At 39.8% G+C, this 17,657-nt stretch overlaps 1 protein-coding gene across 5 annotated transcripts in view; it reads left to right on the top strand.

Moving 5' to 3' along the window:
- The window catches only part of taok3a (TAO kinase 3a), a 204,130-nt gene that overhangs the window by 174,195 nt on the left and 12,278 nt on the right, over positions 1–17,657 (top strand). For 4 of the 5 annotated variants that reach the window (XM_034170867.1, XM_034170868.1, XM_034170870.1 and 1 more), the window contains 3 exons: positions 993–1,160; positions 2,280–2,477; positions 4,752–4,889. In XM_034170867.1, coding sequence (XP_034026758.1) covers positions 993–1,160; positions 2,280–2,477; positions 4,752–4,889 — 504 coding nt within the window. Of the gene's footprint in view, positions 1–992; positions 1,161–2,279; positions 2,478–4,751; positions 4,890–16,846; positions 17,053–17,657 lie in introns of those variants that run through there. The other variant, XM_034170871.1, reaches the window with a different exon arrangement.

Below are 17,657 nucleotides of genomic sequence, written 5' to 3' on the forward strand. Positions count from 1 at the left end.
TCCATTGTGGTGGTGTACAGGGTGAAAATATCTAAAATTGTCACTGTCCAAACACTTGCGTACCTAAGTGTATACTAATAGATTATAGTATGTTTCAAGCAAGGCAAAAACTTGAAATGTAGCTTTTTCATTTGTCAAATTAAAGTTATTACCCTGATAAGGACGCCAACATTGCAAAGAGCCTTCTGTAAAATGGGCAGAAAATTCTTTGATTGTGCAAACTCAGCCCTTTTATCAGCTGTCTGTGTAGCATGTGAAGTTTGCTGATATGACTGTACTGGGTTGTTTGCGTGATATCTGCAGTGCTGAGGCCACTAAGCCAGTTGCATGTATGACTTAAACTGTAAAACAACACGAGAGACTGTATATTTCAGATAAATGGACATTGACTCTCACAGCAGTAACATAGGGTATAATCGTGGTCTAAATGTTATGACATTTTTATTGTTCTCATTATATGGAACAATAAAATGTTATTGTGCTGCCCAGACAGCCTATTGATATATCACACACACAACTACCCAATTGCTATGCTTAATATTAAAAAATGCTTAAGGAACTTTAATCTCAATGTTTCACCAATTCATAAATTTTATTTCTTCTTATCATTATGTAGTCATGATTCTGGATTTTGTAACATAATTTCTAAAATGACGACTGCCTGTGTGTGTGTGTGTGTGTGTGTGTGTGTGTGTGTGTGTGTGTGTGTGTGTGTGTGTGTGTGTGTGTGTGAGAGAGAGAGAGAGAGAGAGACGTTAATTTGTGTGAAAACTTTGAACTCAAAAATATTTAAAACATCGGAAACTTGTCTTTTTTCAAACTGCCATTCGGGGTAATTGAAAACAAATTAAGTGGTTAGAAACAGAAATTAATCAGCATGTCAAAAATGTATGGTATTGCAGTTTTAATTTGATAGGTTGAAAAACTATCAATACCATTCTTTCCTTGAATTTTGACTTATCTAGCTCTCCTTTCCCCGTTACTCTGTTCAGCATGACTTTGTGCGCCGGGAACGCCCGCCGCGCATTCTCATTGATCTCATCCAGAGGACTAAGGATGCAGTGCGTGAGCTGGACAATCTGCAATATCGCAAGATGAAGAAAATCCTCTACCAAGAGAAACACAACGGGCCCCTGGGAGAGAGCCTGGAGGAGGAGGAGGTGGGAGGAAGGAAGGTTTAACACAATGCAGTGATTGGTGGTTTGCAGTCTTAGTATTGGTCGAAGATGACGCATGTAGAGAATATTGGGTTAAACACACGCAACTTAAGTTTCAATTTCAGGAAAATTCCTATTTGTGAATTTTATTTAAAGCACTGTTCAGCTTAGTTGTACAGAAGCAAATAGAAAGTAAGACACAACTTCACAACTTATGTAAGTTTAATAAAGGGAACAGACAGTTTCATCAATAATAGTCATCACAATGATACCAGATAACTGAGGTAATGGTCAGTAAAATTTGAAACGCGCAATAGCCACATTGTTGGCTAAAAAGCAGGCTGGAGCCACATACAGCAGTATATCAGTTTCTTACTATAGAGCAAGAAAGTCACACTCAACATAAATGCTACAGACTATAAAGAGTAATGTATTAAAACTCCAAAGCATCTCAATCCAAAAGCAGAACTTCAGCCTAAAGTGATTTCCCTGACGCCTGACTTTATTCACATTTAAAAAAAAAAAAAAAAAAAAAAAAAAAAAAACGCTGGGTAATGTTTTTGATGGTTGTTACATCATCCCAACACTTTCCTGAGAACACAGCCAGCTGCTTTCCTGCTGCAGCAGACATGGCAGCCTGACATTGAAATGAAATGTCCCTAATTTGACCTAGCCTTCAGCAGCATGAACAACACAGATAGCCGCACTGTCATCCTACACCACGTGACGCAGCACCAGTGCCACAAGATACCAGCGAAGTCTTTATTGAAGAAAAACACCACGGCGCTAGCCCTACATTTACTGGCTGGGGATGACGTATGAACACAGCCTTATAATCTGCAAGACTTAATGCAAACACTTAAACTCTGTCTAAAAACTAAGCAGTCTGATTCCCCTTGAGCATTCCTTACTCCTTATCTACCATGTGCACACATTTAAGTGGACTTGTCTAATCAGAACCCTGAGACAAATAGGAACGCACACACAATTAGAGGTTAATGGGTACATTAGTACAGTTTTGACTGTAATGTGATACTGCCATTAGTGTGTGGACTTACCTTTGTATCTTTGCACGATTGCACGGTGCTCGAGTGGTTTGACTGTGTAATTGTTTCCTTGCAGGACAGTGAAGCAGCCAGCTGCAAGATGAACAGTCTGGGCAGCAACCACTCCATCCCCAGTACCTCGGTCAGCACGGGCAGCCAGAGCAGCAGTGTGAACAGCATGCAGGAGATGCTAGATGACAGCTGCTCTGATATGTCCATGATGCACCCTCAGGACTATGGCAGCAACCTGGACTCTTCCCCACACACAAAGAAGGTAAAAGTCAGAGGTCGGGTGGGTTGGTTATAAGTTGCATCTTAATGGACCAAATCAGAAGTAGCTTACATGAAGGTTCAAACCTTTTAAGTGAATTTATTGATGTGAGACATCTATTAACACTGCATTACCGCCCCAGCTCCTCCTCTGCCAGACTACCAGTAAACTGTGCTATAATACAAAGAGGTGCTGAATAAATTAAGTGGCAGGACAGGTTAACAGTCTACTTAAAAAACACCTCACCTTGTTTATGGCTTCTATTTTTATAAATTCTAAATCAGCCAGTCCACCTCTCTCACCTGTCATTCCACCTGTTATCCCAATGATGAAACACCTCAGGATTCAGAGTCACCACTGGAAATTCCATCCACCAAAGTTCACAAAAATCAGCCCATAGTTTTTAGAATGCTTCTGATCAAGAACCAACCAACAGGCATAATTGGAAAATTTAACTTTTCTGATGGAGGTAATAACAAAAATGTTTTTGCAGTTTTAATGTCATAATTTTTTTTTTCCCCCCAGATTAACTGCCCGTAAAGTAGAACACTTAAACACAGATTTTCAGGATCAGAGGAAGACAAAAAGAAAGCAGCCAAAAAAAGTTATTTCACTATAGTCAGTCTCTTATTCAGACCCATCAAGCTTTTTCAGTTGTTTTGTCATGGACATAGTAGAGAAGCTTGAATCTTCAACTGGACTGGGTTGCAACCCAGTCCAGTTGAAGATTCAAGCTTCTCTACTATGGAAACCACCTGGACAGCTGAGAGCCTACACAGAAACAATGTCATGGACACTTTAAAGACTCCATAATCAGTGAGTACAAAACAAATGGCAGTCATAATCACAGTGCCACTAGTTTTTGGTAATGCCTAGTTCACACGGCAAGATTTTAAAATTGTCAGTAGGTTTTCAATACCTGAGAGACCCCGCACATAATGATTTAAAAAGAAAAAAAATCATAGATCTAACAGATTTGACTGTACAGTGTGTGGTGTGCAACCACATGGTAAAGACGACACAGCACACACGAACAGATTTCACTCACGAACATTCCCAGGTTAGACGGGAAATCTTGCAAAACCTCTTGATCAAATGTAACTTTGGAGTAAACAATTTTGGATTTCCCTCCGTGCTTCCGTCACCTTGCTTTCTAATTGGCTGCGCATCACATTCAACGGGCTGCGTGCTCGTTTGTGCTCAGGGCACACTCCCACACGCTGGGACATCGGGCCAAGACAATCCAACAGGTCTGCTCGGTCCCAATGTCCTTCCGAGCAGACTAGCTCACGCTTAGCACACAGTAGGAATATCTGATAAGATTATCTTTAGACCCATCACGATAGTCGGAGCTTCCTTAACCTTATTGGAAAGTGTCAGAAATCTGCATAATTATCTTGCTGTGTGCATCAGCCATAAGTTATAATGACACCCATCAAGGGAAAGACACGTAGCTCTGTTCAAACGTCTTCTGAGTTTCTCTGGCTGTTTTCATGAGTATTTGTAATGCTCTCCTCCCATCTGGAAACCATGGAAACCATCTACACAGTCCTCACTGTTTGGCACATTGCTTCAAGTTCATCAGTGATACCGTTCAGCCTCTGAGAACAAAGACTGTACACAAGACGACAAGCGGTACACTCTCTCTGCCTTTTACTCACTTAATGCTCTGTCATTTCTCTCTCACTTGGGCCATCATAATACCCAACATTCTCATTGCAAAAATACAATAAAGAAATGTCTGTTATTTCTTTGTCTTCTGCTCTTTGCATTGTTGACAGCAGATGAATACGGATGTCATTTTATAAACTGGCAGCTGTTCAGGGACTTTGCTGAGAACAAATAATAGTGACATGCATTGTTGAGAGATGCTGATGAAGTTACTTCTTCATTTGAAGCAGAATTTGGTTCCCAAATGAAATTGGTCTGTAGTTTACAAAGCAGACTTGAATCAGCTTGTCAAAGTGTTGGCATTTCATCCTGTTTACAAGGCTGAACACATTTTCAACAAAATTCTCAGAAATACCTTTATCATGAGTGTTACCTGAAATTTCATTATTTAAAAAGAATTTATCATATAAATTTGAAGCGTTTCTTCAGTTTTAGTGAGTTCAAATCCATGAGCTGTCTCAAGGTAGCATCAGTTTCCCCCTTTGTTTACTTCAGTCCCATTTGTTGTTGTTAATATATTAAAAATGTACAACTCTGCATTCAGATTCATGTTTTTTTTTTTTTTTTTTCAGTTTTGTTCTTGTCATGTTTGTACATCTTTTAAAGGACCATCAGTACAACTGGGATGATGGGGTCCACAGGGACCACCGAGCCGAGATGAGGCCGGCTTCTTCTGAGAAGAGCAGCCAAGCTCAGAATTACAAAAACCAGGGCCGCTTTGCCACCATAAAATCAGCCTCACTGGTAAGACAGAGTATTTTGATTTGATTTCATGCCTATTTTAAGGAAAATGTATTTTTTGTTCAGCTTTAAAGCATCATTAAACCTTTGTGGTTTTGTGTGTGAATGAATGGAAAAAAGCTGGTAAAGATGTTTTAAATATGAATATTTGATGCTTTTATTTTGCACGGTAATATTTCTCTATCTGGAGTGGTTTACTTTACCACTACAGATTCACCTCTGAAAAGTGCAGCACTCTGACACCTCGGTACAACACAGGACACCTTTGGTTCTCCTAAGGGTGCGTTCACACCTCCCTTGTTTGGTAGAAACCTTCGGACTTTTCACTTTTTGTACAAACCACAATAGCAGATTTGAAAGCTACATACCTCGGATGATGGACCAAAAGAGGTGGTCTCAGACCGGGCCACCCTGAACTGTGTTTATTTTCGTGTGCTGTCTCTCTTTGTCTTGCATTTTGAACAGAGCTGCTGTTTGATTGAATTCTAAATGAATCTGTTTCATCGTAAACATGACAGTAATGCCTGTCTATTGCTGTTTGCACTCTTGTGGTGCACCCTGTTCTTCCTTGCTATGTGCCATGAGATAGCGAGCACAGCTCACTCGCTCTCACACGCCGCTCAACACGGTTCTGTCCCATCCCACAGACGTGTTATGTAATATGTCAGGTTTATTAATCTGCACCATACCACAGAACACATGCAGAGTAGAGGCGCTAACATGAATATTATCACGTGTGTGTGAGAACAAAGTGACAGAAAAAATTCTATATTGCAAAACCTCGAATGTGAATATGAAATCTGCCGTATCAATTCTGTTCTGGAAATGTAACCCAGAACCATGTGTGAAAGAAGCAAGAGTGAAGGAAGATTGCAGTTGTCACAGCTATTACGAACACAGGGCTGCGTTCAGGTACACATGTGAAAGGGTTAAGGTGGTAAAGTGATGTAATGCTGCACACTGAGGAAATGTGATGTGAATTCCTCGAGGAATAAACCTGTTTGACTGCATCTTTGCACTGATCTGTTTCCTTTGTTCAGTCTTCTTCCATTTGCTGTTAACATGGTTACTAAAATCTCAGTCATGTTCTTCTGCACCTCGATATTTGTTCTTTGTTTGCTCTCTATTTTTCTGCTACTTGCAGTGTTTCCATCTTTCAGTCTTTACTCCTTTCTAGTCCTAGTCTGTTAAATCTCTCTGCTGCTCATCCCCTTGTTCTCCTTCATCCTTTTGTTTTCTCCTCTTTGTTCAACACCTCATATTATTACTCTCCGTACTCTCCACCCTCCCCTTTGTTTCTTCTTCATCTGCACTTGATAATGCATCATTCTCACATCTGACTCAGTATTTTAAGTTGGGGGGGTTTCAGTTCTCACTCTTTATCGCTCTCTCTCTCTCCCTCTTTGTCTGTTGTCATGGAAACAAGCTCTGGTTACTAGTAAGCAGTTGTGTGTGTGTGTGTATTAACCCATCTCTGACTTACTGGTTTTAATTGTGAAGTCTTAAGGACACATCAGTGATTACAAGCAAGAATGATGTGTTTTGGTGAAGTTCGTACATATATGTGCAGCTGAGTCGTCATCTTGTCCTTGGCCACAGTATGAACCTCTGTTATCAAGATAGTTTAGGTTTTTTGTTCTTGTTCCCATCAGTTTTCTACCCATTTTCACATTTCTAGTGCAGAACATATAAAAATGTGGTGTATAAATATAAATAAAATGTACCGGAACAAAAACATCCCAGTAATAAGTAGAAAAGGGAAAGATGTATAATCTCCAAAATTCCATTGCATCTTATGTTTTGTTTCGTTATATTTTATTTACATAGTTCTTGATATTGCACTTTTCTTGGTTAACAGAATATAAATCCCGTATCGGTATCAAGAAACTCCTTATTGTTGCAAACTCAGGAAAGCTCGACTCATTAGTTACTGTGGTTATCAGACAAATTAAAATGCCCTGTATTTAAGCAGACAAAGGTCTACGTTTTGTCAGATCCAGCCTTGGTGTAACTGAGGCAGCGTCGTATCCACAGTTGTTGTTGATAGGTAGCGTTCCTGCCCGCCAGCACTGAAAGAGATGACATCATCTCTTTCTGCCGAGCACAGACGTCCTCAGATTGGCCTCGACTCGTTGAGATTGAAATCAGCAGGTAGGCAGAGCAAAGAAGAACAACAGGGGGTCCAGATGGTGAGAGGGTGATGGAGGCTCAAAACGGCAGAATAGAGGGAATATTCACATGAAAAGATGTGGCTACCTGAGTGACACATTGTTTGGCATGAAATTGACATATTTCCAAAACAAAGAAGGACTCATAGGAATGGAGATATTCAAATAGGGAGAGTAATGGATGACGGAGTGTGATGGGATGAAAAGATAAATGGCACATAGCAGAGGCGTCAGAGTGGCCGAGAGAAGGGCAGATAGAGAGATGAGATAAAAGATAGTGACAAAGAAAGACAGGAGGAGACAGGAGGGTGATGTACTCCGGTGCTCAGAGGTGACAGGAAGTGAAGAGTCCGGTTTGATGAAGAGTTGGGAAACGTGGAGTGAGGGAAAAAGTAAGGAGACAGAGGAAAGTGAGGTGGAACAGCAGTAAGAGGGAAAAGGAGGAAAGAAAAAGGACAAGGTTATGGAGGAAAATATGTGTAAGAGAAATGTCAATGATTGGTTAAAATTTGCATGAAAGCGTTCTTTATTTGGGACATAAATAATGTACTTAGAATAAGGGCTGTGAATCGATTTAAAAAAAAAAAAAATCAACCAATTAATTGCACATTTCTATGACTAACTGCAATTAGCCAGACACAAATATCGGACCCTAAAGCTTAAATTATTTATAGTATATTTACCAGTTTGATTACCTGAATGACTGTATATTTGTTCAGCACACATTGTCCCAGAAGCCTCAGTTTTTTTAAAACCATGTCACTGGCTAGAATAAATGTGTGAACTAACTACTTACTTAAGGGAGACCGAGACATACTGGACTACTTGCACTGTGCAGAAACGTCACTTGCGACACTTTGGCCATGTGATGTGCCTTCCTTAAAATCAGGTGCTCCAATGATTAAATAAGGGCTATTTTTGCTTTTTATTCCCATATTTATCTGGAAACCTAAAAATGCCTTTTCTTTTATGTTAATTGGTTAATCAGAGATACAGTCTAACTGGTAGTCAACATGCACTCTTGTGCAAATGGTGTCCAAAAAAATTAAATATGTAATAATCTTCTTTTTTTCTGTGAGATACCAGAAATAAACCCAGAATGATGTGGTAGGAATATGAACAATTTCTGATTGATCAATAGAAAGAAAGGAGTAAATGTATCAAATTGATAGTGAAAATATTTCATTTTCATACTTGGTTAGGAAAAACCACTAACATTTTTCTTACTGTATGACAGTCCTGTGTGGGTGAATCTGACACATAAATAACCCTATGGCTTGTAGCTTTTCAGGAAGTAGTGATAATTGGTACAGTAGCGCATGTGATGAGAAATTTTAAGGAAATACTCCCCCATATCTTACCCTACCCCTATTTTAATGCCATGCCAGGAAGAAGACAATTTCCTACAAATCTCAAATTTTCATGCTAAATTACGAAGCCTTGGGTTGAAGAAAAATAGATTACTTGTTGTGGAACATGGCTGCTAAAAGGAAGTTTTCTTTTTTTATGTCCAGCAGCTATTAACATCAGACCTGCAATGCATGAAATGTGTCTCTTTTGTTTATTCCGTATAACAGGGAGCAAATGTACAGTAATTGAATGAGTACTACACTATTGCTACTACATTTCTTTCTTAATGACTCAGGAAACCAGTACACAATGTAAAATACTGACAACCAATCCTAACAGATCATTAGATATCAGATAAAGATATTTTAAATGGTTTCAGGTGTACAGGTTTTGGGGGGAATGATGACCCTCTTTTCTGGAGTTGTCCACCTGCCTAGAAACATGATCCTGCATGACCTTCACTGTTAGGGACTCCAGCAACTGGATGAGGCCTAAGTATCACCTGGCTGCAGCAGATAGATGACTGTTTTCAGGATGTAGGGATGGGTTGTTGCCCTGTTTGTGTGGTTGCCAATTGAAACCCAGAGCAGTTCCATACAGTGGTGATGCAGCAGCATGGTCATCTGCACATGCTGGCAGGTTGCAGGCCTCACCTTCAGTGGTGTTGCTGTGGTTATTTAATGGATGCTTGTTCTTTTCTCGACTGTACTCTTCCTCCAAGATTATTTGCTTTTTGGCTTCACATCAAACAGGTTTCATGAAGTCACACTACATCATTCCAAGTGTCCATGTCCATGTGTTTGAGATCATATGTACACAGCCACATAACAGCTGATGGAGTTGGCTTACATTAAGACATTTTACAGAAACACCCTACCACACTCTTACTGGTGCTTCAAACCTTATGTGGTTTGTGGTCATATTTAATAGGGGTGGGTGAAAGTCCACCTCAGATGGTACTGGTGAGAATTTCTTTTTGCAGAGAAAAGTGATTTCAGCTACAGTATACTGGGTAAATGTCATGAATGTGGGTGAGCATTTTACTGATATCAGTGTTAAAAACAGAGTTCCCCAAGGTGTAGGTGGTGCAGTTTTTAGTTTTGGCAATTGGCAAGCATATCTTCAGGACAATGAACCCAAGAGAGGCATATTTATATCCCTTAACCAGTACAAATAAATAGATTAAACCCTGTTAAATCAGATTCTGTTGTCAGATTCTCATTTATTAATATAAAATTTTCATTAAGTTTCTCAACCCTGTTGCATATATATATATATATATATATACATATATATATACATATATATATATATATACATATATATATATATATATATGTATATATATATATATATGTATATATATATATGTATATGTATATATATATATATATATGTATATATATATATATATGTATATATATATGTGTGTGTGTGTGTGTGTGTGTGTTTAAAAAGGTATAATTTGAAGGTGCACTTGGAGAGCACCCACCTCCATCTACCGCCTCCATCTAGATAAAAATGGCTAACTTTAGTTACCTCCTCCAACTGACAGCCGTGTTAAACTGGAAATGCAGATCTTTGTGTTGCATATGTCTAGTACTCAGAAATAGTATTCAGGCTTTTACTTTTTTTTTTACTTTTTGTCATTATGTCCAGGACATACGGTGCATCCAGAAAGTATTCACAGCGCTTCTCTTTTTCCACATTTTCTGTTCCAGACTTATTCCAAAATGGATTAAATAAATTTTTTTCCTCAAAATTCTACACACATTACCCCGTAATGATGTGAAAAAAAGTTTGAGATTTTTGCAAATTTATTAAAAATTAAAAAAGAAATCACATGTACATAAGTATTCACAGACTTAGCCATGAAGCTCATAATTGAACTCGGGTGTATCCTGTTTCCACTGATCATCTTTGAGATGTTTCTAGAGCTTAATTGGCATCTACAACCTGAGGTAAATTCAGTTGATTGGACATGATTTGGAAAGACACACCTGTCTACATATAAGGTCTCACAGTTGACAGTGCATGTCAGAGCACAAACCAAACATGAAGTCAAAGGGATCATCTGCAGACCTCCAAGACAGGATTGTCTCGAGGCACAAATCTGGGAAAGGGTACAGAAACATTTCTGCTGCTTTGAAGGTCCCAATGAGCACATTGGCCTCCATCATCTGTAAATGGAAGAAGCAGAGTGGATCTGAAGTTTAGTTGTTTTTTTGTTTTTTTTTTTAATCTTGGTAAGAACCAAATAATTTGCAGTGGACCAAGATTTAAAAAAAAAAAAAAGTTTAGCTTTGGAAGTGTTAAATAATTTTGTTTTAAGGGTTAATTTCTTATTTTAAGTGTTCAACATGCTTATTTCTAGATTTAACAATCTTAATTCTAGACATCTTGTCAAGTGAAATTATCTATCCAGGCAACAAGAATATTTCCCTCAGATGTAGTGTTTTTAATCTTGTTTTTATACACCTTTTTTTTTTTTTTTTTGCAGTGTGCCAAAAATCATGCAGGTTAGGCGCATTGGTGACAACATTGTGTATGTCTGTGTATATGTGGCCCTGTGACAGACTGGCACCTTGTCCAGAGTGTACCCCCCCTCACATCCTATGACTTCTGCTATAGGCTCCAACAACACCCCCCGTGACTCTTAATGGAATAAGCTGGTATAGAGAATAAATGATTTATTTTTAATGTGTAAAAGCCAGAGGGTGTGAATACTATTTACACGCATTGTATAGACTTGTGAGAGGTCATGTGGCTGGTTCCTGAAATACTGGGAAAGAAATTAAATAACATTCTTGGAATCACACCTAGATGTGGTTTAAAAAGTGAATCTACTCTTCGCTGAGCCAATGGCCACCGTCTACAAAAGGTACTGTGTCCGCAGCTGAAAAGACAAAGCTCCACTGGGGGTGAGCGATACACCAGTGGTGTTGTCATCACTGGTTGATAGTGTGTCATGACATGGATTGGGCAATACTGCTAAATCTACAGCCTTATTATAAAAAGGACTATTTACAAGCATTTTATGTTCTTCTAAGGTTTGGTTGTGGTCTAAATACTTGTCATTATTAATTAACACTGATTAAATGATCAAAAATAATGCTAAATATCCATTGAGACATGAATCGTTTTGGCACACATGCAGCACTATGATCAGCACAGCAGCGTTTCTTAAGCTGTGATAACGAAAACAGTTACAGAAATAGGATTAAACTGTGATTCTGTTGTGTGAACCAGTGGAATTTTGCACTGCAGCCTCTTTTAAGCCTTAACAATTAATTAAACAGCCACAAATTGAATAAATTATGGAATCACCCTGTAAATTTTCATCCCCAAAACTAACACCTGCATCAAATCAGATCTGCTCGTTAGTCTGCATCTAAAAAGGAGTGATCACACCTTGGAGAGCTGTTGCCCCAAGTGGACTGGCATTAATCATGGCTCCAACACGAGAGATGTCATTTGAAACAAAGGAGAGGATTATCAAACTCTTAAAAGAGGGTAAATCATCACGCAATGTTGCAAAAGATGTTGGTTGTTCACAGTCAGCTGTGTCTAAACTCTGGACCAAATACAAACAACATGGGAAGGTTGTTAAAGGCAAACATACTGGTAGACCAAGGAAGACATCAAAGCGTCAAGACAGAAAACTTAAAGCAATATGTCTCAAAAATCAAAAATGCACAACAAAACGAGGAACGAATGGGAGGAAACTGGAGTCAATGTCTGTGACCGAACTGTAAGAAACCGCCTAAAGGAAATGGGATTTACATACAGAAAAGCTAAACGAAAGCCATCATTAACACCTAAACAGAAAAAAAACAAGGTTACAGTGGGCTAAGGAAAAGCAATCGTGGACTGTGGATGACTGGATGAAAGTCAAATTCAGTGATGAATCTCAAATCTGCATCGGGCAAGGTGATGATGCTGGAAGTTTTGTTTGGTGCCATTCCCATGAGATTTATAAAGATGACTGCCTGAAGAGAACATGTAAATTTCCACAGTCATTGATGATATGGGGCTGCATGTCAGGTAAAGGCACTGGGGAGATGGCTGTCATTACATCATCAATAAATGCACAAGTTTACGTTGATATTTTGGACACTTTTCTTATCCCATCAATTGAAAGGATGTTTGGGTATGATGAAATCATTTTTCAAGATGATAATGCATCTTGCCATAGAGCAAAAACTGTGAAAACATTCCTTGCAAAAAGACACATAGGGTCAATGTCATGGCCTGCAAATAGTCCGGATCTTAATCCAATTGAAAATCTTTGGTGGAAGTTGAAGAAAATGGTCCATGACAAGGCTCCAAACTGCAAAGCTGATCTGGCAACAGCAATCAGAGAAAGTTGGAGCCAGATTGATGAAGAGTACTGTTTGTCACTCATTAAGTCCATGCCTCAGAGACTGCAAGCTGTTATAAAAGCCAGAGGTGGTGCAACAAAATACTAGTGATGTGTTGAAGCGTTCTTTTGTTTTTCATGATTCCATAATTTTTTTCCCTCTGCTTGGTCTAAAAAAGTAACCGTTACTGACTGCCACAATTTTTTTTCCTGATTTCTTAGTGTTTCTTAAAGCCAGAAAGTTGCCATTTGAAATGACTTTAGTTTTGTGTCATGTCTGTGATCTGCTTTTTTCTACAAAATTAAACAACTGAACAACAACTGAATGAACATCCTCCGAGGCCGGTGATTCCATAATTTTTGCCAGGGGTTGTATACCAGATTAAGAATCATTACTTCCAATTGTTTAACTTGTGCAAGTCGTGATGTAGCTGATAAAAATAAAATTAGCCACACAGCATCTGGAAAATGCACACAGATTCAGAGCTATTTTTAGCCATAAAAGTGAGGTAACGTCTGGTGCTGTGTATTACCTGTCTGAAGGTCACGCCACCTGTGTCCACCTCATGATTTACACCTGTACACACAGTCAGTCTGAGCTGTTTTTGTCTCTAAATGCAATATGGCTTTAATTTGACTTTCAAATCAAATTCTTGTATTTTGCTATCAATATTTGTTCATCTCCGCCTCTTTGTAGCCCACGGGGTAATCAGAAAAAATTGCATACGAGTGTCTGTTAGAAAAGTATCCGACCTTTTAATTTTTTTCAAAAACCTGGTGAATTTGAATCACGTGTGCTTGCATGAGCCAACCTTGAACCTTCGTGCACATGCGTGAATTTTTTCACGCCTGTCGGTTGCGTCATTTGCTTGTAAGCAGCCTTTGTGTCAGGATGGGTGGAGTCTCATCGTTTTTTCTTTGCAAGGAAATGGTGGAACGACTGGAGCAGCGCGACTGCATCAAATTTTGCCAGAAACTGGGCGACAGCCAGGTGGAAACCATTCGGATTATTCACACGGCTTTTGATGACGATCCTATAGGCATCACACAGATTAAGGAGCGGTACAACCGGTTTAAAGAGAGAGAGAGAGCGCGCCGCGCTCCGGGTGGCCATCAACATGTTGAAATGACCAGATCATTTCCAAAGTGAACGCTGTGGTGATGTGGGACCGTCGTGTGACTATCCGAGAAATTGCGGAAGAGGTGGTCATCAGCAATTTTTCGGGACATTCCACTGTGACAGAAGATTTTGCCATGAAAAGAGTGGCGGCGAAATTCATCGGCACGAAGCTGATGGCGCAGCAAAAGCGCCTTCGTGTTGAAGCCTCACAGGACATGTTGTGACATGCTCACCTCGTCCACAATTATAGTTACACGATAGTCACACGACTGAAAAGCCACAGAAAGCCGTCTGAATCTTCCGAATGGTGGAAGAGTTGGGCATGTCACAACATGTCCGAATCCGAATGGCTGTCGCCCAGTTTCTGGCAAAATTTGACGCAGTCGTGCTGCTCCAGTCGTTCTGCCATTTCATTGCAAAGGAAATACGATGAGAGACTACACCCATCCTCACATAAAGGCTGCTTACAAGCAAATGATGCAATCGAGAGGCGTGAAAAAATTCACGCATGCGCACGAAGGTTCAAGGTTGGCTCATGCAAGCACGTGATTCAAATCCATCAGGTTTTTGAAAAAAATAAAAAGGTCGGATACTTTTCTAACAGATCTCGTATGTCTCAAACTGAATAATAGTGATTACATACCAAGGTGGTGTCTCTGATTTCACTCGTGTTCACACACAGAGCCATGTAGAATTATTATTCCACTGTGTGGTTCTCCAAAGAAAACAATGTCCTTTTGTCAGGCTGCGGATCCGGTGTCAGTGGGGGCTCCTGGTAGCACTTAGCTTAGCCCTCTCTTTAGCTCAGCTTAACCAGTAACTCAAAGGGCTGGAAGCTGGTTCACATCACAGCTGTCCTGTTAAAAGTGGCCACTCACCGTCGCCTTTCTTTCTGACTCCATGAACACAGAAGTGGCTTCCTCAGCGAGACCATGTCCCACACATGGCATCAGCCTAGCATGATGCGACGCCACAGCACTAACCACAAACATACTTATTTCCGTACATTTTGGAGAGGATACACACTTTAAGGATTTTTTTTTCCTGGCCGCACAAAAGGAAAGGATCAAATCTGTGGTTAGGTCCATGCTTTTAAGACCATTTTCACACTGTGCTGGGCTTCACTTGTGCTGTTTGTACAAAACACAAAATAAAAAAGCAAACTCTCACTTTCCTCCTCAAAATATTATCTTTGGAAAATGTGTCCACCTAATAAGAAACACTAGTCACATGACTACATCCTTGCAAAATCCATTTTGACATATTCACCGTCAAAGTCCACAAAAAACACTGATTTCACACTATGAAAAAATTACGTTTCTCCCCATTCATTTTAGGGGCGTGACTTAAGATGATGTCACCAAAGTTCATATTCCTCGCAGCTTGAGTGTTTATCAGAGGCAGGTAAAATCAAGCTCATTTCTCCATGTTTATGACTTAATTTCTCTGGGCAGATAACACCAAAAATAAAATGAAATACATCAATATTTTCATAATTCTTTATTTAGTTAGAATAGTCAGCTCATTTGACATTTCATTTACTAGAGAAACACACTTTAAATGTAAAACTGTAAAATAAATTAATTAAATGTGATTTATCAGGTTTTTCCTAATATTAATTTTACATTATATTGCCCACCCCTAAGTGCCACACTCTACTGCTGTTGGTGGAAGTAAGTCAAGCTTGTTTACCTGCAGAGCAGTTGTTTGTGTTCTTAATTATTCTTTACATGCATTCAAAGAAAATCAGCAAACAAGTTTGTTGCTTTGTAATTACAGCATTTTTCGAGTCAGTGATCAGTGCAGCAGAATTTTGTAGAACATCACATCACAACATGATTCTGCTGGGGGGGATCAATAAACAATCATATGGAACATTGCCCTGACATTGCTGCCTTCTAGGTTTATCTGCTGTATAGGTGTGTCATAAATGATTGTAAAGATAATGACGTCATGATTTGAATTTCATAGATGAATGAGTGGATGTAGTTTTGCCAGATGCAGCTCTTTTGTGATGAGAATGAGAATGTTTAAGTTCAACAGCTCACCACATTTGGATACCTACAGGAGAACATCACAATAAATAGGTGTCTGTAGAGTGTTTATCTGGATGACTTCACCATATGTGATTACATGGGTGCAGCAATATTTGTCCCTACACTCAAAGTCCAGCCTCACCTGCAGTAAATCATTACCTATATATCGATATGCTCACTTCTAGTTTGCATGTCAATAAAGTTGTCAGTGATTTGCAAACTTCCATGTCCAAGCTGAAATTTAAATTTAAAATGGCCGTTTCCTGCTCAGCAAATCAGCTTATTTTGTAAAACCTTGTTTCTTTAATCAGGCTGCATTGAACTACAACAAAATAAAGGAATCAGTTTATTCTCTAAATTCTCACAGATCTCAGTGGAACATTGACCTTTAGCCTGCAGCCCCACACTTGATGAATATGATCTCCTCTCCAGTCTCTGAGCCTTTTGTGAAAAGAGCTGCCACGTGGCATGAGTTGGGCCTTTGTGGCAGTGAGCATGGTGGCAGTGAAGCAAGTGACTGGGATCAAGAGCTGCTCTTACAGTAGGGGCATTGATTTAATGCATATGAAGAGAAGAGCTCAACCTCCACCTCTTTAAATACCAGCCCCTTGTTTTTTTTCTCATTTTTTAATCTTTTCTTTCCCTTGGTTACTCTGAATCTGCTGTTTCTCCTTCTGTTCTCCTTTGCAGTCAGCTGCCCTCCCCTCATCTCTTGGCTTGCTCCCCCCACCACCTCCCCCCTTCAACTTCTCTGACGCTTTCTCAATGAGGTATTCATGTGACCCACCTGCTGTCCCCTGCTTAGCGTTGGCCTAAGTAAAGAGCCACTCTGTGCTCTTGTTGGCCCAGGGAGGCGGCCGGCCTCATTTACAGTTCACACGCCTGCCTGTGCGACTGCGTGCCTCGGGCGTGAACCAAAGAGAGGGGGAGTCCTTGCCCAAAAGAGGGGACTTGGGGTGGCATTGTGGCTCAGACAGGTTTCTGTCAGGCATAGGATGCCAACCAAGGTTCCTGGATGCTGGTGCACTTGGCTAAAGTCGCCATCATGTTTGGCCTCAGGAGTTCCAGTGGAAGTTATGAGAAGATGCGGAGCGAGTACTTCCTAGATGTGGAGAACCCCTTCTCTTCTCAGGTTGGTGTTTGGGGGGAGCTAGGTTTGGTTAAGGAAACTGGCATTGGCAGTGTTGGTATTGAGACACACCTGAGCCAGTGATGTAGCTAGGTTGTCATTTTAGATTCCGTTTACAAATGCAGCTGTGTGGGGCTTTATTTATTTATTTTTATATATACCTCCATAAACAAGGGTTTTTTTTTTGGGGGGGGGGGGGGGGGGGGTACAGGAATTACTCTGTCTTGTCCATCCGTTTGTGTACGAACACTGCAAGCGCAACTCTTCGTAGACCAGTTGCTGGATTTATATCAAACATCACACAATTGTAGTACTTCATATGAAGATGTGTGTGAAGGAAAATAATTCTGGTCTGATGTTGTCAAGGGGAAATAGCTAGATGTTTGTGTTGACTTGGTTTCTATCATAAGTGCAACTTCTCTTAAACTAGTTGGTGGATTTGTAGGGAACTCAAATTATTCTGGTCTAGAATCTTCAGACAAAGAGATTAAAGGTTTTATTGGCAGGTTTTGTTGTTTTAAATGCATCATTACTGTCAAATACATGAGAAACCCATTGGGCTTTTCAGAATTCAGGTATTTTATCACAAAAGCTTGGTGACCACAGAT

Source organism: Thalassophryne amazonica, chromosome 5, assembly GCF_902500255.1.
Source record: "Thalassophryne amazonica chromosome 5, fThaAma1.1, whole genome shotgun sequence".
In the NCBI taxonomy this organism is placed as follows: domain Eukaryota; kingdom Metazoa; phylum Chordata; class Actinopteri; order Batrachoidiformes; family Batrachoididae; genus Thalassophryne; species Thalassophryne amazonica.